We start from the raw sequence: 23,426 nt of genomic DNA on the forward strand, positions 1-23,426 counted from the left end.
GTACTTTACTGCACTACCAGCTATGGCTGTTACCAGCTCAGGTAAGAAACGTTACACAGGCTGCCAGCTAGTGGCTGCGCCACACTCCGGTTTTGGCAACCCGTTGTAGGCTCCATTCAACACCTGGCGCGGGGGGGGACCCAGCCAACTCATAGGCTGGGATTCCCCGCTTCCGCCCCGCCCAGCACGCGCCGTGTGAGAGGCGGGGACAATAAAGCAGGCCCAGGTAGCCGCCCCTCCCCGTCAGAGGGACGGACGCCCCTATCTGTGACATCAGCCGCAGAAGTGGCGGGTGACCTGTCCCCTTCGCACTTCGGCCACAGCCCTCCAGGAGCCGGCATGGCGGAGGCTGCCGCGAAAGGGAACTGCCGGGCGGGGGCGGAGTCTCCCCAGAAACAGGGCGGTGACGCACGCCGGGCCCCTCCCCCCCGCTTTCTTAGCCGTTGGCAACTGCGCTCTTGCTTTTTCCTCTTTCACCTCAGGGCTCTCACCCTGGCCGTCAGTTCCGTATCCGGCGTGGGACGCGTCACTTCCTGCTCGCGCCGGCGCTCTCTCTTTCCCCCTCTCCCCGGACCCGGATGGTGACTGGTGGCGGCCGCTGGGACTGTCACTGAGCGGCTCCCCGGGCCTGTTGTCCTGAGCGGTGGCAGCAGCCAGGAAGATGGCTGCTGCGGCGGCTGCGGGGGCCTCATGCTCCTCTGCGGCGGCCGCTGGCCCTGGATCGGTCTCCGCTGCGCCGGGCCCCTGCGAGTGGCTGCTGCTGCGGGACGGCTGCCTGCGCTGCGACGCCGACGGGCTCTGTAGCCTCTGCTACCACCCGGCTCTCAACGCCATCCTGGCCGTGACCGCCCGCGGCGCCATCAAAGTCATCGACGGTACCTCGGGGGCCACGCTGCAGGCCTCGGCGCTCAGCGGTAAGGCCCGGCCCGTGGGGTGGCGACGGCGGAGGAGCCGGCCCGGGCTCCGGCTCGTGGGGTAGGGGCTCCGTGAGAGCCAGGCCCTGCTGGGAAGAGTCTGGGGCGGGAGGTGGCCGTGGAACAGCTGGCGCTGGGCTGGGGAGTCGGGCCCGGTGGCAGATGGGCAGGGCGCTGTGATGGGCCGGCTGCCGGCATCTTTTTTTTTCCCCCTGGTTGCTCCGCCGCCCGGCTGAGGGGCGGGGGTGGTGCGGCGCCTGTTTCGGTTGATTCCTAGGGCCCCGGTTCTCCTGTGCCTGGGGGTAACCCGGGTTTGCGGCTGGGAGACGCCTCCTCAGGACCGGTCCTGGTCTTGCTCCCGTATCTGAGGAGACTGGGGATCCCCGCCGAGACGGGCCGCTGCCCGGTTAAAAACCGGTGAGAACGGGGGTGAGGGGGTTGCGCGTGGGCGGGCAGGCGGGGCTGGGCTCCGCTCGGTATTTTCGGTCTTTTGGGGCTCTCCTGAGCTTTCCTGCCTCTGTTGATCAAACCTGATAAATTGTTGCTTTCCTCAGAGGCTTATGGGCAGGGGCAGCGCCGTGGCCAGCACTAAGACTTCCTTGTTCTTGAAAAATAAAATACAGACCGATAACTGATGAGGTGCCAGTGGAGCATCTGTATTAGAGTTATTTAAGGAATAAAGCTAAACAGTTGCGAAACAAAGTGGATTATGTGTTGGAGTGGCCTTGATTTTGTTTTTATACTAATTTAGTTGTTGCTTTGTAAGTAATAGTAGTGCACAGTGAAGGTTGCCAGTTATTAGTACCAACCCGCTAGACTGTATAGGGCTTTACTTTAATCTTTACTGATGAAGATGCCAGTTACTGTGTGGTGCTAATTGAGTCTTGATCTAAACTTTATAAATCCAGATATTAAGTTTATGATATAGATCATGTTGATTGAAATTTATTTTAGGTTGAGAGGTAATGTTTGACTTCTGTTCCAAATCAACTTTAATATCAAATGACTTCAGATTCAGAAACCCTTCTGAGGTTTTCCTGAGGGCTTCTGTGCTCCTTGATTCTCATTGGTGACAACAATAATGTTTTTACTGTTATGTTAAAAAGTTCTTGCTATTCACTGCATCTGTGGGCATAAGAGTTCAACACTTACTGTAATAATTATCCACTTTTTCTTCTGTCCTGATTAGGAAACTGATAGTTGGAAAATAAGTTCCATGTATGAGGATTAGATCAGTTTCCCAGTTCATTAATTATCTTTCAAACACCAGTAGAATAGAATATTCTGACAGGATTTCATAGTTTGGGGAAAATCTTTAATATACAAAAATCTAATTCTAATATGTTACTATACTCCTGCTTTCACTATTGATTTTAATATTATGTAGCTAGACTTTATGAAGAGGACTTCCATTGGTAGTGGTCACCAAAATCTCAAAAGAAGGAAGTATTGATGGCAGTACACAGGATATAGCTTGGTAAAGTCAGGGCCTGTGCTGGTTTCTCACAAATTTTGCCAGTTAGGCTTGGATAATAAATACACTTTCTCATTGAATATTAGCAATTAAATTATGAGATTGAACTTTGCAAGTGAGCAAAGGTTAGAAATCTGTACACACTTTTTTCTTTCATACATTAAAATATATAATTCCGAAATGGTCTCAATTCTGAAGTCTCTCATTTACTAAGTATCAAAGTTTCATCTATGATGATCCATCAGTGGCAACACAATTGCAAAGTTTCCACTGAGTGCTTAGTTTGGCCTGGAGAACCTTTGTTCTTTTTTGAATAATTGTCAACATGTATTCCATTTCCGGCATGCATATGTCTGAGAGCAGATTCTTTTTGGCTAACAGTGCCTGTTGGGAATGCACCTATTCCTTGGATGTCCTTGTGCCACCTTGCCTGGGGGTATAAAGGATAGAGTGGACCCAAATGGCCTTAGTTCCTTCTTACTTCCTATAACAGAGAGATGGAACCTCTGCAGTGTCCCCTTACTACGTGCACTGTAAAAATCTTGTTAGGATAGGTAGTGGTAAATGTTTTTTGCTCTGTTTGTATAGCACCTAGCATGGTGCGATCTTGGCCTATTACTAGGGTCCATAGGTGCTGTGGTAATATAAATTAACAATATTTGTTGTTTACAACAAAAAGCTCTGACAAAAGTTTGACAAAAAGCTCTTAGAAGAGAGATCTCCTAAATATATTATATCAGGACCTCAGCCATAGTGGCTGAAACAAAATCCTTGGGATTTAAAACTTGCCCCTTTTGTGGGGTTACTATCCCACACGGTGCTGGGCACTCTAGGTGCGTTCTTTGCCTTGCAAAGGGACCCATCCCTGAAAGGTACTGGATATATCTCTCCTTCTCCAAGAGGACGCACAAAGCAAGGAGTGTCCCTTTTCAGAGCCTGAGGCAAAAGATTCTGCCAAGCCTGAACAGTCACTTTTGACTAGTGCTCCTGTGAACTAGAACTCTACCATCAACTACCAGGTTCGCTTTTCAGGAGATTGAACCCCTTGACTACTGACCATGGCAGAGCTCACCCCCGCCCTCTGTTGTCATCAAAGAAGTGTCGGAAGGTATGTTGGTTCCAGCATGAGTGTAGGCATAGGTCACCCTCTCTGGCGTCTAGTAGAATGAGACACAAGATCCATCATGTCTCTGTTTCTGCTTATTCTCCTCTTCTGAAAGGCAGTTCGCTGCCCAGAGCAGGTCCTTTTGACGCATCAGCACTGGCTGGTTACCAAGCACACACAGTATCACCAGAAACTGCGGTCTTCATTTCCCCTGGTACCAGTGCTCTTGGTATTGATAACCTCTGTGCCTATGATGCTGATCTCGTGCACGGACTTTTTCAGTACCCAAGGTGTTCTCAGTACTGAGGGATCTTTGTGACCACACAACCAGAGTCCCCATTGCTCTTCTCGTCCGCTGTTCTAACCTGTCCTTTTTAGAAGTGCTGTTGCCTTGGTCCCAGTGAGTGATCCTGTTCAGATTGTGGGTAGGATTTGAGAATGCCCTTTGACAACAGATAGGATAGCTCTCCCCACTCCCCTGGAAGAAGTATTTTCATTTTCTTCTTCTCCTTATGAACATATCAGGGAGGTGTCTGCTGCCCCTCACTCACCCTATTGTTAACTGTTTTGGTCTGGAAGAGAATCCAGAGATTGCCCTATTGGCTGTATTGAACTTAATGTGCAACCAGTTAGGAAAACTTCCTCCACCACTCTTCACTTGCCTCCCCTATAAGACATCATACGTCTGTTTCTGAGGGTCATTTGGTACTGTCTTTCAGTCTGCACCAGCAGGAGCATGAGGGTGAGCAAGAACACTAGTAGGAGATGGAAGGTCAATTGATCTTCCATCTCATGAGGCATGATAGATGTTTTGGAGATTTTGGTGGAAATACTGCAAGAAAAATTGCACAAATTACAAATTTTGCTCTCCTCCATGCCTATTAGTGAGGGATTGTTGGAACTGGCCAAGCATCTCTGGGGCCAGACAGTTCTGGCATTTGGATCTGGTGAACCTGTCAACACAGTCTTTGATCACATTACTTGTTCTACCGTACCTGGTTTAGCAAAATAGAGGTCAGATATTGCACCCAGTTTCAGTATTATGTCTGACAGACTGGATGGTGGCTGGTTAACTGCCGTTGAAATAAATTGTTTTTGCTGAAGTGCAGAATGTTTTAGCATGTAGCAGAAAAACCTCTACTAGACTGACTTGTGCAGCAGAATAGAAGAGGTTTTCTATTTGAGCAGCAAAGCATCACCTGTCTTCTTTGGAACCCCTATTTCTGCTATTCAGGATTATCTGCTATTGTAAAACCTTTCAGACTATCCATCAGCTCTGTAAGTGTAAGCTTGCGTGTAGTATCTTCACATCATTCTCCAAGTCGGTCCTACTATATTTTCGCATGCTACTCTTGAATGAGACCCTCAAGGAATCAACCACGTTTCCCTCCGTCTGGGATCCCTTTCTTTTTTGGGGCCTCAACATGGTGTTAAGTGACCTAATGGGACCTAATTTTGAGCCCCCAGTCTTCATAGACGAGTAAAAAGAACGCCATTTTAGTGGTCAGAACATCAGCTTAGCAGGTAGGGGACATTATGGTTGGTTCACTCTATGTGGTATTCCATAAAGATAAGGTGACTTTTAGGACCTCCCCCCTCCCCATTTCCTGACTAAAATGTGAACAATTTTCATTTGAATCAGTTGATCAGCCTCCCAGTTTTCTTTCCAAGCCCCACTCAAATCAGAGGGAAAGCCAAACTGCATATCCTGGATGAGACAAGGCCCTCCAGAAGTTTCCCAAGGCTGTTTTTAGCCTTTGCAGATAGGGTAAAAGTTGTCCAAATAGGTATCTAACTATAGATCCTGTTACAAGAGAGCTATCTTGCATTCACATTTGCTCCTTAGAGCCCATTCCACTTGGGCTCAGGAAGTTTCTATGCCTTCTCTAAGGGTCATCTCTACTCCAGAAATTAGCAAGACAGCGCTAAATGGTGATCAGTCCACACTTTACCCACCACTATTCCTTAGTTGAGGCTTGAAGAACAGATGCTCACTTAAATAGAGCTGCCCTGCAATCCTTGTTTTAAATAGCACTCCTAGCAGTCACTTCCTGACTCAGGTCACTGCTTGCTAGTCGCCAGAAGTGGAATCCACATGGACAATCATACCAAGAAGGAGAAACAGTTACTTACCTTCCAGGGATTGTGGATCTCTGAGATGTGTTGTCCATATGGAATCCCCAACGTGCCATCCTTCCTTGCGTCAATGGAGTCCCATAGCAACAGGATTTTGTACACTCAAAGAAACTGAGGGACAGTTGTCCCTGCTCTTCCCTTTATGCCTTTGGGGGTTGTGTGTGAGCCAAGAGGATGTCCAGGGCACAGATGTGATTCTAATCGACGCTGCTAGCTGGAAAGAGGGCTAGATCTTGCATGCCTGGGGGTATGTCTGCATCAAAAGTGGAATCCATATGGACAACCATCTCGAAGAACCACAGTTATTGCAAGGTAAATTATTATTCTTTATGGCTGACAAGGATGATGCACAAGAAGGAATAGAACTTTGCTTGCCTAATTTACATGTGTTTAGTTGGAAGTTTAAAAAATTAAATGAAAAGGATATTATTTATATTTAACTGATGAAATAAACTTACAACTCCATTATGCCACTGTTAAAGTAAATACATTTAGGACCATGTAACTGGAATTAAATTAAACCACGACAGTCAACATATTATAATATTTTTGTACAGAGAACTACCTTAGCTTGAAACAAAATGTAGCAAATAAATGATGTACTTCTGATTTGCCTTTCATTCTGAAGGATTCAAAAACACTCTCAAAACTCTGAGTTCATTTATCCTCCAGTTAAACACTGTCATGCTTCTAAATGAAGGTAGCTATTCTGTGCTCTCAACTTAAACTAGGGGAAAAATGGGTAAATACTTTCCCCAGTTACAGCCACTCTAGAGAATTTAGGTAGGTCCAAAACAAATTAATGAAACGTGTATCTGGCCTTTACGCAAGGTTTAACACCTCTTACTTTTGTTAAAAGCTCTTCTAAAGAGGTAGCTGTAGCTGTGATACTGGCAAAAACCAATGTGTAACTTGGGCAAGGAATAGTGTCTAAGCAACAAAATGGTGCTTCACGTTGAGTTTTCATTGGAGGCAAAAGTATCTAATTCGCATGGTTTTGGAGACCAACCTTGCCTATGTGAACCAAGTGTAAATCAAAAATGTTTTTCTGGCCTTATCTACACTAGAGACATTTGGTATCTTCCCCTAAATGTAATGACTGTAGTCCCTCTAAAATGCCTGTAACACTCCTCATGTCTGCTCATACTTCTAGTGTTGCACATGCATTACAACCATTGTTTGGATTAGATTTATTTCGAGTAAGGCTAACCACCACGTGCACCTTAGTCTCTAATATGGGTCGAGACTGCTGGTGTAATAGCCCCAATAGCTCACTTGCAAGCTATACCTACAGTGAACAAGATCTTCTGATGCCACATCTTTCACCACTTGTGTTGCAGCCTTAACTTGGTGACATGTCTAGACATAAACCATCATGTTGTCAGCTGGTCTCAAGCTGATGTTTGACTCATGGTTCGATTTGGGCAGAGGAAAAGATCCAGGGCCAGTTGAACTGGAGCATATGCAAAACCCAGGTATGTGAGTAACCATATTCAGGAGTGCCAAGCCATGCCTTGACAAGGTAAGGACTTAATGGGATATTTTTCAAAATCACTTAAGGATTTAGTTGCATAAGCCCCATTGAGTATCAGTGGAACTTGTGCATCTAAGTGCCTTTAGGTACTTTTTGAAAATCCCACAAAAGATTCTGTGCAAAAAGGCAAAGAAAAAACATGGGTCTGTTTTCAGGTGTAAAATTTAATCATTAAGGGACTGGACCAAATCCTGTGCACTTGCTGCTCTACATGACATGGAGGCTGCTTGTGATGTAACTGATGGGGGTGAAGAGAGGATGGCTAAGGGGTGGTGATAAAAGGAAAGCAGCACCTCCATCTGCTAGGTGGATCATGGGGTTTACAAGGAGGCAAACGAGATGCCCAATCTGTTGCTGGGATTTCAGGATCCCTTTAGGATAGATATTAGGGCTGCTGATTGATCGCAGTTAACTCATGCGATTAACTGTCAAATTAATCGCGATTAAAAATTAATTGGGATTAATCGCAGTTTTAATTGCACTGTTAAATAATAGAATACCAATTGAAATTTATTAAATATTTTTGGGTGTTTTTCTACATTTTTCAAATATATTGATTTTAATTACAATACAGAATACAAAGTGTGCAGTGCTCACCTTATAATATTTTTATTACAAATATTTGCACTGTAAAAATGAGAAATAAAAGAAATAGTATTTTTCAATTCACCTCATACAATACCGTCATGCAGTCTCTTTATCGTGAAAGTGCAACTTACAAATGTAGATTTGATTTTTTTTAATTTTTTTTTAACGTAACCAAGGTGGATTTGATTTAAATCACTAGTTAGGAAGACTCGATTTAATCATGGATTTCTACATAAAAGTGCATTCTTGTTTGTTGTTATAACCTTAATACATATTATTCACAACTCAGAGATTGATGTAGGTTTCATTTTTAGAAGGTACACACTATATATTTTTAAAGTGATTTATTCTGAAAACTTTTCAGACTAGTTTTACAGCTATATCAAAAAATGAATGATTGTTTGATTATTTCATTTACCAAAGGTAATTGAAGCAGATGTTTATGAAGTCATTGGGAGGTGAACTATCTCCAGTTCAACAGGTTAATCATTTGTATTTGGAGGATTTTCTTGCCATGCTGTATTAGGAGAAGTACATCACCAGACAGACATTTTAAATTGTTTTATTTAACTAAAACAACAACGTTATGTATTCTGGATTTTTTTCGTCAGTAGCAAACATATAATTTAACAAAACAAGCATATGAATTTTTAGTTAAACATTCAAGTTTTTTAAAATCAGGTTTGTTTTTGTTTAAATTGTTTTAACTAAAATAATTAAATGAAATATTAAAAAAACAAAAATTAAATAGACTGTCAGCCAGCCAGGTCAATATGAGAAACTTAAAATATTGGCTTATGCAGCTAACTCGGTTGTCTTCACCTTCATTTTCCCGTGTGTTCATAATCTGGAAAAGAAAAACAAGCTTTCCTGCTTTTTCAGGTCCCAAACGATTTCTCAATTTTGAATGAATTAGTCCAAAGGAAGAAAATATTCTTTCTACACCAGCAGAAGAAGCTACTGCTGTTAAAAGTGAGATTATCACTTCAACAGTCTCTGAATCCAAGTGCTTAAGTGACTTCCACCCGGTTCACTGGTGTGACTTTCTTTCAAACATATTATTTCTTGAATGGTTCTTATTCCCAAATTGGGTTTCTCCTACGGCCTGCCACCATTATAGGTTTTCCCTTATAGTGAGAGAATGGTATTGTAGATCTCAAATCAATGAAGGCTACACTCAGACCTTCAGACTTCTGGAATATGCTGCTCAAACAGTTTCACTTTTGTTTCTACTGCCTGTCCCTCCCTTCTCACATTTATCTCAGACTTTTTCTCCTTGTCCAGATCTGTTTCGCCCCCAACAATCTATTATTCATTGAACTTTTTGAAACTTTGCACTTTTAGAGAGAGGTAAGGGATTGACTTCTTGTACACAAATCTGCAGAGGGACAATAGGGTTGAGGTCTGTTGTTTCTCACCTCTATATATTTGTTTATTTTTATCTATTTAAAAACATTTTTGCTGTTAACAAGCATGGTACCTCCGGAGACACAAATCCACAGTTTGAGAACTGCAAAACTAAGCATCTCTGATGGTATCTTCTAGACTGAGTACTGAGTCCCATTGGGTAGATAGAAAGATTAACCTAAATAATCTATACAGAAGCCCCTGGAACCCCATAAGATTGGGTCCCTAATCCATGAACTATTGGAACTCATTTACAGAACTTTTTTTAAACATTACATGAATCTATTGTCTCATACTATAGAATTTATAATCCCTATTCTATGATGAGAGAGGGTTTTTTCCTCAAAGCGTTTTATCAAAAAAATCCGATTTAAATAAAAAAATCCAATATATTTTTTTAAAAAAACAATTTATTTTTATCCACTCTGTATGTAACTACACTCAAAAACAAAACCGTTTAAAACTTTAGAGCCTACAAGTCCACTCAGTCCTACTTCTCATTCAGCCAATCACTAAGACAAACATTTGTTTACATTTATGGGAGATAATGCTGCTGACTACTTATTTACAATGCCACCTGAAAGTGAGAACAGGCGTTCTCATGGCATTTTTGTAGCCAGCATGGCAAGGTATTTACGTGCCATTTATGCTAAACATTCGTATGCCCCTTTATGCTTCAGCCACCGTTCCAGAGGACATGGTTCCATACTGATGACGCTTGTTAAAAAAATGTGTTAATTAAATTTGTGACTGAATTCCTGAATAGTATGTTTCCTGTTCTGTTTTATCTGCATTCTGCTATCTATTTCATGTTATAGCAGTCTCAGATGATGGCCTAGCACATGTTCGTTTTAAGAAGACTTTCACTGCAGATTTGACAAAATGCAAAGAAGGTACCATTGTGAGATGGCTAAAGATAGCTACAGCACTTGACCTAAGGTTGAAGAATCTGAAGTACCTTCCAAAATCTGAGAGGGATGAGGTGTGGAGGATGCTTTCAGAAGTCTTAAAAGAGCAACAGTCCAATGTGGAAACTACAGAACCCGAACTAGAAAAAAACAAAAAAGAGGATCAACTTTCTGCTGGTGGCGTCTGATTCAGATGATGAAAGTGAACATGCGTTGGTCTGCACTGCTTTGGATTGTTGAGTAGAATCCCCTCATTAGCATGGACGCATGTCCTCTAGAATGGTGGTTGAAGCGAAAGGAAATATGAATCTTTAACACATCTGGCACATAAATATCTTGCAGAGCTGGCTACAACAGTGCCATGTGAACACCTGTTCTCACTTTAGGTAACATTGTAAACAAGAAGTGGGCAGCATTATCTCCTGCAAATGTAAACAAACTTTTGTCTGACTGAATAAGAAGTAGGACTGAGTGGACTTGTTTGTAGGCTCTAAAGTTTTACATTGTTTGAGTGCAGTTTTTTTGTACATAATTCTACATTTGTAAATTCAACTTTCATGATAAAGAGCTAGAACTACAGTATATGTTTGAGGTGAACTGAAAAATACAATTTCCTTTGTTTCTTTATAGCACAAATATTTGTAACAAATAAATATAAAGTGAGCACTGTAAACTTTGTATTCTGTGTTGTAATTGAAATCAATATATTTAAAAATATAGAAAACACCCAAAAATATTTAAACTGTTTTCTATTATTGTTTAACAGTGTGATTAATAGCGCTTAATTTTTTTAATTGCTTGACAGCCCTAATAGATATCCATTATCCTAACTAGCAGGGGAGATGGCAGCCTGTCCATTTTAGCAGGAGGAGGAAGGAGTGTGTGTAAGGGATCCTTTGCAGTAGGTCTTCAGCTCTTTATTGTGAAACATAATGTACAGATTTGTGGGCAGAGAGAGAGAGTTTTGCAGGTTCTTACAAATATCACAGTTAGCATTTGTAAAGGGCTGGATATAGCCTCACATGAGGGCAGAATTGTCCACTAGTTCCTCTACTCTGCCAGCACTTGTTCCACTAGTGGCATTTGCAAAGCCCCTTGCCTGGTCAGTCTCCCTAATAACAGCCAGGACTTTTCATTCCCTCAGGTTCATGAGACACTGCTGCCAGTCAAGCTGGAAGTGCTCAGCATGTCATCCACAGAAGCTGTCTGAGTATGACTGGGTGGGATGCAAAATTGTGACCAAATGAGAGGCCCAGAATGGGGATGTGGTTCCATCAATGGCTCTCGGTTTGGGCAGCTCAGCTGTATGATCTCTGGCACACTTGCTATCTTAATCATATACACCATACGATGACCTGCAAACCTACACCACAACAGCGCACTCTCTGGGCTTCCTGACCCCAAATGGGTTGTCCCTGTTGAGGGGAACACTCAGTTTCATGGTTTGGTATTGCAATGTCAGCTAGCTTCCCATAGAGGTACAGAAAAGCCTCCTTTCTCATCCTGAAGTTCTGGACCTAGTTCTGCTTATTGTAGATCCGCACAGCTTAGTGCACAGCTTAGTTCCTTAGTCTTTCATTGCTCTGTTCCCTAACACGGGGGCAGTCTCCCAATAAAAATGTCTCTTAAATTTGAAGCTCCCCACTCATACTTGGCAGTTGGAAGGGGGAAGGAATGTTTGTTTCTATCCTCCAGCTTCTTGGCAGCTTTGAGAGGAAGGCTCTCTGCATTTGAACCCTTCCTTAGGTCTGGGGCTTTCTCCCCTGTGAATAACTCCATTGACATGCACAACTTTATGAACACTAGTCAATGGAATAGCTGAAGCTTGTGGGCTTCCAGCATAATGCGACTACCATAGGTTAAAGGGTATTTTGAAGCAAGCAACTATATTTTGCCTGTTTTCACCATGCCTTCCTGTTCTGAAAGGGGAGTTGTGCCAGTGATTTGAAAAGATTTCTAGCATTTTGTAATGTTACTTTGCAGTTCCAAATTAAAGGCCTAATAACATCTATATTTGAAGTTATGGGCATTGTTTTGGTACTTACCATGCACTAGATCAGTGGTCCCCAAACTGTGGGGTGTGCCCCTCTAGGAGGGTATGGAGCAGTGTTTGCAGGGGCATGTGGCAGGGCCCAAGCTAGCCCTCATGGGGAGGGGGGAGAGTGCCACCTAGCCTCACCCTGCCCCCAAGCCCAGCTGCAGTCCCAGCCAGACCCCTGCTTTGCCTCCAGGCCAGCTCTACCTCTAAGCCCAGCTTTCCCCCATCCCCATTTCTGCCCCCAGCTTTGCCTTCAGCGCAAGCTCCTCTGCTGAGCCAGTTGTGCGGTAGTGGAGTGGGGGGTGTGGACAGATTCTGTTACTGGTAAGGAGGGGCACAGTGGGAAAAGTTTAGGTACCACTGCACTAGATCTTGGCAAAGAGCATTCACTATTAAGATTCATGTGTTTCCTTGGTGTGAATAGAAGTATTAAACTTGTGTAATTTTTGAAAACAGTTCAGTTTTTAGAGTACTCTATCTCCAGCACTTTTTGTTAAAATAACTTCAGGTTTTTGCCATAGGCTCCACCCTGGACTCTGACTTGACCTACCAATTTTCAAGCTGGTCTGACTCGTTTTGGGATGTTGAACAGGGTGCAAAATTCAGCTAGAAACACAAGTGCAATTTCAAAGAGGATCTCACTTCTCTGTAATGACAACAAGAGCATTAGATAACATTTTTAAAAAGTGGAATGGTTATAAACTGTCCTGTAAGTGAGAGGGTTTGTAAAAAACTTCCCTTATGAACAGGTTACTCTTTATTTACTCACTTTGGGGTTTTTGGACCTTCCTCTGATTCACTGGTACTGGCCGCTATAGGTGACAGAATACTCTATTAGATGGATCACTGTTTTGATCCAGTATGGAAATTCCGATATTGACACTCCAATTTTACAACAATTGAAGCAGCATATTTTAGTCAGGAAGGAAAGTGAATGTGGCACAGATCTGCTTACAGAACAACAAAAATAAAAATACTGAAATCACTTTTTACTGTCTAACCTGGACGTTGATTGAAGTAGGAGTCTTGGGAGGGGCGGGAGGGATGAGTTAATCTCTAAGGGGACAGAATTGCATGATGAATCTACATGCTATTTGCTCTCGGATGCTTGCCACAGGCAAAAAGTTTGCTCTTGGTCATCATCTTAAGTCCGATGTTGACCATAAGCAGGGACCACCCTCCTCTGTATAGGAGAAGAGATTCAACCACAGACAACAAAATCTGCCCCTCAGTTTGGACACTGCTCTTTTCAGTATGCTTCACTTCTCATATGGCAGGCGCTGTGCGTTTTCCATCCTTTGGCTGCTGGAGTGGGTTTTGCTTTCCCCTCTGCTGCATACGTGCTGCAATACTTTCTCCTGTCATCCCCAATTTACTGTTGATTTGGGAATGGATCTGTGACTGGATTCAATTTTTCTATATTTCTTGGGAGTACAAGTACTGTTGGTTTGGACTATCACTCTGCCAGCAGAACACCAGTTTGCCTAACGACTGTAGAACGAAGGCTTGACTCTTGTTTTGCCTACTCTTGTAAGCCAGGGATGTGTAGGAAAAAATGAGCCATGTCAATGCCAAGAGTATAAAGAAAGTGTTCCATGAACTACTAGTGATTGGGGGTGGAATGGAGGGTGGTAATTAGAATGACTGCTCGTAGTGTTCCATGTTCCATGATTTGCCAAGGTTAGAAATATTTTGGAGGATACAGTTCAAATGATTCCAGGATAATTAAAACTTTTCCAAACCCTGTTTCTGGACCTGTGATTTGTAAACTGAAATTCTTGATTTTTAGACTGTCCTGCTATCACAAGAGCATATATAGACCACAGTCCACTTCAGAACTTGGAGCTGAACCTTTGAACTATTGGAAGTTATTAGTCAGCTGTTAAGAGTTGGGTTTGCAACTTCAGCAGTCTTTGATTGCAGTATCTGCTTCTGTAGGTGTAGGTAGAATATGGGACATTGTTTAACCATTTCATTCAAATTCTAGGAACTGAAAGTAGGCTAGTTTTCCTGTTTGTAAACATTAAACAGAGTCCAGGTGGCAATCGTAAATATCCTTGTAGAGTTTTTTGGTGATCATCCTTTGACAGCAAAAGCTTTTCTGCAAAAGTAAATTGAAGGAATCCAAATATAAAGGAAACAGTCTCTTGATAATCTCATAGAAAAAGTCTCTAGCCCAGACTATTTTATTAAACTAAAAGACTCTAGTACAGAGGTGTGCAAATTATGGCTCGCAGGCCACATGCAGCCCATGGGGCTGTTCCCCCTCCCCTGCAGCCATGCTGCCGCGTGGGCAGCACTCTGGGCGGTTGGATGGGGAGGAGGTTTGGGGCGGTCAGGGGATGGGGAACGGGAGCAGAGGGTGTTGGATAGGGGGCGGTCAGATGGGTGGAGGGTTCTGAGGGGGGCAGTCAAGGGGTGGGAAATGGGAGGGGGGTGAATGGGGGCAGGGGCCAGGCTGTTTGGGGAGGCACAGCCAGTGGTGAGCTGGAGCCGGTTCGCTGGAACCGGTTGTTAAATTTAAAGTCCTTTTAGAACCACTACAACCAGTTCTAAAAAGGCTTCTAAATTTAACAACTGGCCAAACGTGGCGCCTTAGGCGCCGACTCCGTGGGTGCTCCAGGGCTGGAGCACCCATGGGGAAAATTTGGTGGGTGCAGAGCATCCATCAGCAGCTCCAAGCCCAGCCTCCGCTCTACCTCCGCCCCTGAACGCGGCCCCCCAGCTCTGCTTCCTGCAAATCAGCTGTTTGCGTGGGAAGCCGGGGAGGGCTGAGAAGCAGAGCGGGGTGGCATGTTCAGTGGCGCGGGGGGGGGGGGGGGGGGGCGTGAGGAGGGCTGCCCGTGCTGCAGCAGGTAACCCGGGGGGCACGCAGGGGAACTGCTCCCCGCCCCAGCTCACCTCTGCCTCCCTGGGCCTGAGCACAAAGCCACCGCCTGCTTCTCAGCTCTTCCTGGCTTCCTCCCCCAAAAAGCTGATTTGCAGGTAGCCGGGGGGGGGGGGGGGGGGGCGGTGCAGAGAAGTAGGGCGGGGCAGCATGTTCAGGGGAGGAGGCGGAGCGGAGGTGAGCTGGGGCCAGGAGCTGCTGGTGGGGGCTCTGCACCCACCAAATTTTCCCCATGGGGCTCCAGCCCCGGAGCACCCACAGAGTTGGTGCCTAAGGCACCACTTTTGATGTGATCAGTGGGGGGAGTGGCTGCTCCCCCCTCCCCCCCAGCTACGCTACCCCACCCCTAGGAGCCAGAGGGACCTGCTGGATGCTTCCCGGGAGCTGCCCCAGGTAAGCACCGCTGGGACTCCCCACCTCGCCCCCCGGCAGGACCCTCTGGCTCTTAGGGGCGAGTGGGCATCCACTGCGGTGGCCCACAAGACCCTCCTACCCTGTTCTGGGGGCAGTCAGGGGAGGAGCGTGGAGGGGGCAGGGGTTCCGGGGGGGGCATCAAGGAACGCTGGGGGTTGGATGAGGCAGAGGTCCCGGGGGGCAGGGGCGGGCCACAACCCCCTCGTGGGGTGAGGAGGGAACCAGTTAAGTTTTTGGCGGCTCATCCCTGGGCACAGCCTTCCCTACCCGGCCCTCCACACAGTTTGCACCCCAATGTGGCCCTCGGGCCAAAAAGTTTGCCCACCCCTGCTCTAGTACTATATAGTACATGTTAGTCTATGGAGGAGACAACTATATTTGCAGTTTATGGCATAATTTTGAAGATGTCAAATACTTGTCAATTTTGAACATGATAAATGATTTTCAATGAGTCCTTGAGACAATGAATTATAAGCTTAAATAAGTGGAATTTACATTTTAATACTTTTGCTACTGTCCGTAGAAATGAGTTTTTTCTATAGAATAATTTATTTTCTTTGGCTGCAGTTGTATTTGTCCATAGACATTTCTCTCTGAGGAACTCAAGCATGTTGTTAAGAGTATAGTTTGCAAATGTTTGATTTTCCATTTAAAGTGTCCTCTCCTTTTTAGGTCAGCTAGAACTAAGGCTTTATAACTCCTATATGATTCAGTGGTTCCTGAGGTGGGGCACATGCCCCTCTCAGCAAGGATCTGCAAAGGCAGTACTTTGACTGACAGACAAACTTCTCTAAGGAAACCAGGGAGTGTAGGGGTCCTTGATACCAAAATTTTAGTGGATGAGGGCACCAGTCACAACTATTTCAGACTGTGTATGACTTCAGAACTGTAGGTTTTATGTAGATCACTTGGCGTTTGAGGGAGAAACCATAGGTGCTAAGGTGAAGCCATAGTCCGATTATAAATAGAAGGGTAGTTTTCAGCAGGGCTTTCGAGCGGAGCCCGGAGAGCGTGGAGCAGCAGGTTTTTGCCTGGAGCAGAGCCGGAGTACAGCTCCAAAGCCCTAGTTTTCAGGTTAGTAATGGATTAGCTAATTTATTATTTGGAGGAGGAAGTATACAGGAGGTTCTGAAGTTGTGGTTGATGACCGTTACTGAAAACTCTGGAGGACTGAGATATTTAAAATTAATCTGAAGTGTAAGAGGATGGGGGCAATATACGTTACCTTGCATAAATGTAAAATGATACGTATTGGTAAAAATAATTGAAACTACTCAGAAGTTGATGGGATCTGGACTATCAAGTTCTGCTGAGGCTGAATGGCTTCTAATTGTTCTGTTACACATGAAAAGAGAGCGCTGTAGAGATGGCAGTTTTACTGTCTTGTACACCTTTGTTGTTGAAATGTCTTTAAATGTTTTAGAAGTGGTACGTTTAAGTCCTCATTTGAAATTTTTCCTCTCTTGGAAGAAAATATCAGGATGACTATACGTGAGTACAGATTATGGTATCTTGTCTAACTGGGACTAATTAGATTGGCTTTAGTCCCTTGCCTTTCCTTCTAGATGGAAAGGAGGGGGTCAGGAAGGGGTCCCCCCTACTGTATTTTTTGTCTCCTTCCTCTAACGCATTAGGGATGGCCACAGCTGGAGATGGGACATTGAGGACCAGGTCTCTGAGGGGGCATGGAGCATTCTCTCTCATGTGCTTAGCTGGCTGGTTCTTGCTCAAAATCTAACTGATCACCATATGTGGGGTCAGGAAGGAAATTTCCCCCAGGTCAGGCTGGCAGTGACTGTGGGTTTTTTTTTTCCACCTTTCTCTGCAGCATGGACTGTAGGTCACTAGTTAGGATTTTCTGGGTGTATCTCAGTTAATTCCCTGCCATTGCAGGGGCCTCAGGCATTGGTGCACCTATTCTGTGCCTGTGGAACACAATAGTGTAGTCTCCTGTGTGCAGTCATATTTTGGTTGTTCAGTTTGGTGTACAGGTGCTGGGTTTTGTTGGAGAAGTGTGATATACAAGAGGTTAGACTAGTGATCTGGTGGTCCCCTTTGGCCTTGGAGAGGCTTCACCCATCTCCGCAGTACTGAGCAGCTTTTGGGTTTTTAGCTTGATCTATCTGTTCACTATACAGCTTAATTCCTACTATTAACTTGACCTGCAGTTAAGAAGAGGTACTCATCATCTTAAAGGAATGAATGCAAACTGTTTGTTTGCCACATACATGCAAAACTAAACTAAGACTTTTACTGAAAGTCGGACTTGATTGACTGCTTTTACTATAGCTCTTAAAATGGTCATAGATAATTGTTTGGCAAGAATACATGAACAATGTCATTAATCTTAAAGTGACTTTTGCCGGAAGGCACAATAGCCTTCAAGATATCTGATCATATAACTATTAAAAAAACTAGTCCTGGACTGCCCCTTCAACATTAAAAAATTAGCTAAATAATCAGTAAGTTATCTCATGTCCCAAAAAACATTTGACTGGATTGTGATAAATAATTCTACTTTTTTTAATAGCATTTTCTTCTGTATTTTCCCATGCAGCTAAACCAGGTGGACGGGTGAAATGTCAATATATTTCTGCTGTGGATAAAGTTATCTTTGTGGATGATTATGCAGTTGGATGTAGGAAAGACCTCAATGGCATCTTGCTGCTAGACACAGCTCTGCAAACACCTGTTTCAAAGCAAGATGATGTGGTTCAACTTGAATTGCCGGTTACAGAGGTAAGTTCTAAATTGTTAGTATATACTGACTCTACACTAGAGATAATGAAACTGTCCTGAGTTGTTAATTTAATATTAAAGGATTGCATGCCTAATGGGATCATGTAAATCACCATAAAGCAGTAATTACCCTCCACCAAAACTTGATGGGGTATAGTCCAAGCTAAAATCTGGGAACAAAAAGGGCACATAGCCAGTCCTGCTTCTGCTATCCAGCTGAGGCATTTCAGAAGAGAAACCTGTCCACCAATCACTAGAAATAGGGACTCATTTCCTGCTCTGTTGTAGTCAACCAAGCAGCAGCTCCTGCTACCCGTCCCAGAAACCACTGCCCAGACTATGGAGCCCTTAGATCATGTGCCTTCTAGGATTTCAAAAACAAGGAAAGAGGGATGAATGGCTAACATGTTGCCTCCATTAATCAACTAATTTTTCCCTACCTGAGAGGTGGTTGTAAACACCACCTGGTCATTGCATATCACTTGAAGGAAGCTTGCCCATCTAGCTCATGATGGAAGTATGATTCCTGGGGTCTTGTCTAGACTAGGAGTTAAGGTGTGATGTTTACATGTTAGCTAACCTATTTTAAGAGAGTCCATTGTAGACAATGCAGTGTACTTCTAACATATACTAAGCTGGTTGAGGAAAGCCAGACTCTTGCAAAATATGTTAGCACATGTTAGATAACATGTTAACATAAGACCATAATTTTTACTCAGGAAAAAGCCCATGCTGATAGTTAGCTCTGAAAAGAGCTTTCCAAGTCTTCAGGCTTACCGCTACCATTGCCAATTATATGCAGCTTATATGCCTTCTGGGTGACTACAAAAGGTTGGCGGGTGTCAAGGCCACATATGAGGACTCTAACTAGCCCAACACACTTACTTTCCTGGGTTCTGCTTGTTTGCTGTGTCACCTATGATGTGATACAAACAGTATTCAGTTCCATGGCCATGTCAGTTTCAGCAAGAAGATCCCTGTACCTAAAACAGTGGGTAGTGGATACTTTTCTTTGGTCTGGATAGTGACTCTTCTCTTTAAAGACTATTGTCTGGGAAGGAATTGGAGATCAGCAGGAACAGCTTCAGGTAGTCTAGGGCCTTATTGCCAGGAAAAAAGCAGGGAATGCTATTTTAATGCAACAACAGTCTGGTATAGTTACCTTTCATTATTAGAGGTGGTAACACCATCCCCCGAGAGTCCCAGGAAATTTTAAACAGGTGTTCCGAAGAGTGCACTGGATCAGGTGGAAGAGTCCCTTCATCCATGCCTGGCTCCGTATTCCGTTGTAGTCCAAGACTTTCACCAGTCTCGCACTCTACATTTATTAACTTTTGGTATGATACGTCTACAAATCAGATTCTATATCTTGTACCCATCTCTAATAGGCATGTGACAACATTATGAGGCTTTCTGCTCTTTCTTTTCTCCCAAATATTCTTTCTCTAAACTCATCACACAATACACTAAGTTTTCGTCTCCTGAAGGATTCAGGAAGTGTGAGGAGCCATGCGGATTTTAATTTGCTCTTCCTCTGAGGAGCAGCCTTAGCTTGGGAGACTCTTATTGGTTTGCTTCCGTTGTCTACTGCTCTATGGGGAGTGAAAACAATGTACATAATAATGGTTGGTAGGCAGCAACTCAGGAGTCACCCCAGGTGGGTGGCACAGTGTGTGCCATTGGGAACGAGTGCGCCTTTTAAATGATCATCTTCATTTACCTACCAGCCTGCAAGCTAGCACATGGCATTGGGAAGTATATTTGTTTTTCCCAATTCCAAACTATGAAAGATCTGACAAAATCGCTTCCTCAGAAGGTGGCCTGTTAGCATACTGTAGGAATTGTGCAATGTGCTTTGCAAATAAAAATACATTTCCTGCCTCTGATATCTGGAAACCTAGTTGTAGACCTGCAGGTAACAATGGTGAGAACTAGGAGCAAGGGAGAATGAGATTAAAATAAGGTTATGCTGTTCAAATTTGTGTGCATTTCTTGGTGGTATTGCTACTCTTAAAATATTGCAATGTTAATCATGAGCAGTCTTTCTAGCATATTGTTTTGAGCCTCATATTTCCCAGCACTTTGTCTATTTCTTCTCAAAATATCATTGATTTTTTTTTGTTACTAATTTACCCTTCCGTCTCCAAATTAGCAGTTCAGTTTGTCACTGATCTCAAAGGCTAAAGAAGCTTCTATGGCTGTAAAGGCACATAGTTGCCTGCTCTTGGCTGCTGCCTTTTGCACTTCTGATTCAAGCTTGCGGGGTGATGGTGAATATGGCTGGAGATCCAGGTGATAGGACTGGTGTGATTGAGCTAGTCTTCAAAAACTTTCCACTTTGGGTGCGCCATGTTGCTGTAATTATTTTTGTGGCTAGTCCGCCACATGTTGTTAGTCTTCAGTCATACTTCCTCAGGCAGCTTGCAACTGGTTACTTCCAGCAAAAGCTTTACTGTAGAGATTTATCCATGGAATGGGCTGCTAAGGAAAAGTGACTGGGATCAGGTTGCTAATCATTGCTCATCTTTAGTTTTCATCAGAATACATAATGCATCATGTAAGTTGTCATTTGGATCTGATTTTAGTGTGACCTTAGAATCAAGTGAAATACACATTTGCTATCTCATTCTTATCTCGAGTTATTTGGGGCATTCAGCGCACAGCAGTTTATTTAAAAAAAAAAAAAAAAGTACAGAAATAACCGTATATGCCACCTGGCTCATTTCTTAAAATCTTTGCGGAAGTCGATCTAGCTGCTGAATCCATCAGGTCTTAAATTTTCCAGGATAGTAGCTTCTGTGTCTAGACACTAATTTTGTTTCTTTCCACATGTTTTTAGGCTCAGCAACTGTTATGTGCTTGCATAGAGAAGGTAGATGTCTCCAGCACAGAGGGATATGACTTGTTCATCACACAACTGAAAGACGGCTTAAAAAATACCTCACATGAGACAGCAGCAAACCATAAAGTTGCAAAGGTGAAGAAAGTGTCTCCAAAATTCTCTAACACTTTTTTCTTTTTTTCTTTAAAAAAAAAAAAAAAGTTCATTTCCATTGTATGTTTTAAGGGTTTTGTAGGTCATTTTTGAATTGCTATATGAATTGAGTTCAAGAATTCTTGGTAACATTAATTTAACCTGATTGAAAGCCACGATGAATAATGCAGCTAAACATTGGCAACTTTTTCTAGTGTGTGGATATAGAGTATTTCCGGGGGTTAAACATAGCCTTGACCAGTTTTAGTTTATTCATCATTCCTTAGTTCTGTACACATAGTACAGTAACTCCTAACTTAACGTTTTCTCGTTGTTACGTCGCTGATCAATTAGAGAACACGCTCGTTTAAAGTTACACAATGCTCCCTTATAACGTTGTTTGGTAGCTGTCTGCTTTGTCCACTGCTTGCAGAAAGAGCAGCCCGTTGGAGCTAGCTGGTGGGGGCTTGGAACCAGGGTGGACCAGCAGCCCCCCGTCAGCTGCCCTAAGTTCCCTGTGCAGCAGCCGCCCAGGAGGCTATCAATTGCTGGGCAGTTCAGGTATCCTTCCCCCGACTGCCGTGTGCTGCTCCTGCCCTCTGCTTTGGAGCCGCTCCCAGGAGCCTCCTGCTTGCTGTGCAGGGGATGGGGGGGAAGAGGGGTGCTGATGTCAGGGTGTCTGCCTGCCCCCCTGCTCCTGTAACCCATCTCCACAGAACAGGGGGGGACAGGACAGGGCTCAAGATGGAGGGAGCTTCCTGTCACACCTGCTGTCTCAACTTGCTGATCTGCTTAAAAAGGCAGTATACTTAGAGTGGGGTCAGGGTATTTAAAGGGGCAATGCACGTCTCTCACTCACTCACACACACACACACACACACCCCACATACCCTGCACTGTGTGAGGGTGTGTCACTCACTCATGCACATCCCCCCTTTCTGCACTTTGGAAAGTGGAGGGAGTGGTGCGCTCCAGTGTGATAGAGTGGGTTCATCATCACCTTCAGTTTCCCCAGGGAATATTTTGCAGCCACTGCCATGTTGTGTCTCCTCCCTCCATTTGTGCTGCCTTGTAGAGTGTGAGACTACATTAACAACAATATGTTAACCCTTGAGGGCTCAGTTGAGTGCTAGTTCATCGTTTAGGAGCAAGGCATTCCCTGGGAACTATCCCACCCTCTTCCACCCTATAACTTCACCACCTCAACCAAGCTTCACAATCATCATTGCTGTGTACAGTATTAAATTGTTTGTTTTTAAAACTTGCAGTGTGTGTGTATGTGTATACGTATGTAATATAGTCTTTTGTCTGGTGAAAAAAATTTCCCTGGAATATAACCCCACCCATTTACATTAATTCTTATGGGGAAATTGGATTCACTTAACATCATTTCGCTTAAAGTAGCATTTTTCAGGAACATAACGACAACATTAAGCGAGGAGTTACTGTAAATCTATTCTAATCTAATAGTACCGTTGGTCTGAGCAGCTTCACTAGTCTTCCTAGAATGGCTTACCTTTCCTAACAAGTATAAAATTCGTTCTTTCTGTTCCTGTGAGACATGAGTTTGAATTGTAAACTTCCTTGTCTACAGTGTAACAGGATTTGGCCTAAAAGAAAAAAGCCCTCCAATTCCTCAGCAACAAAATGTAATTGAAAACAGTTAACCAACTTTAAAATCTTTGCCTAACTCTTCACATCAACATAAAATAAATATTTATGTAGCATCCATAGGTTAGGCTCTTTACGAGCAGTAAGAAAGACCCCAAAGTTTACAGTCAAAATACAGAACATACAGATAAAAGAATGGGTAAAGCAATGCAACACTTTTCAACTTTTAAAATGTAATTTAAATGCTTTTGCCTAAGTTGTTTTGACAAGGGGCTGGTCTGTAGTGTGTTTCACTCTTAATCTGGGGATTTGTGGCCATTAACATGCTATTCTCAGGGATTGACTGGTGGGGCTATTGCTTCAGTATGAAATGCTCTATTGCAGTGATACTCAGACCTCCGTGGTTGAGGAGCCAAATTAGCAATCAACATTACCCAAAAGAGCTACAGTAATAGCTGGCTATAGTGCTATATATTCATATTAAAACAGAATGACAGGGTAAATATTTAGTGTGTGTGTGTGTATCCTCACAAGAAATAAGTTAATACTTCAGTGCAAGTTGTTAACTTAATTGTTTAATAACATAGTAAAAAGACCCTGATTGGTTAATTTACACTTAATTGCAAGTATGTGGCGCACACGGCAACTAGGTAAAGTAGCACAAGAGTACATTTAAAAGTGAAGTGTCCAAAGGACT

General features: G+C 43.6%; 1 protein-coding gene across 1 annotated transcript in view; it reads left to right on the forward strand.

The window, feature by feature from the left end:
• The first annotated feature begins 578 nt into the window (after window positions 1–578).
• BIRC6 (baculoviral IAP repeat containing 6) overlaps window positions 579–23,426 on the forward strand; it is a 319,798-nt gene continuing 296,950 nt past the window's right edge. Inside the window, 5 exon segments of the mRNA XM_048843594.2 lie at window positions 579–595; window positions 597–648; window positions 650–914; window positions 17,963–18,144; window positions 20,984–21,121. Of these exon segments, the coding sequence (XP_048699551.2) occupies window positions 579–595; window positions 597–648; window positions 650–914; window positions 17,963–18,144; window positions 20,984–21,121 (654 nt within the window).

The sequence above is a fragment of the Caretta caretta genome, chromosome 3, assembly GCF_965140235.1.
Source record: "Caretta caretta isolate rCarCar2 chromosome 3, rCarCar1.hap1, whole genome shotgun sequence".
In the NCBI taxonomy this organism is placed as follows: domain Eukaryota; kingdom Metazoa; phylum Chordata; order Testudines; family Cheloniidae; genus Caretta; species Caretta caretta.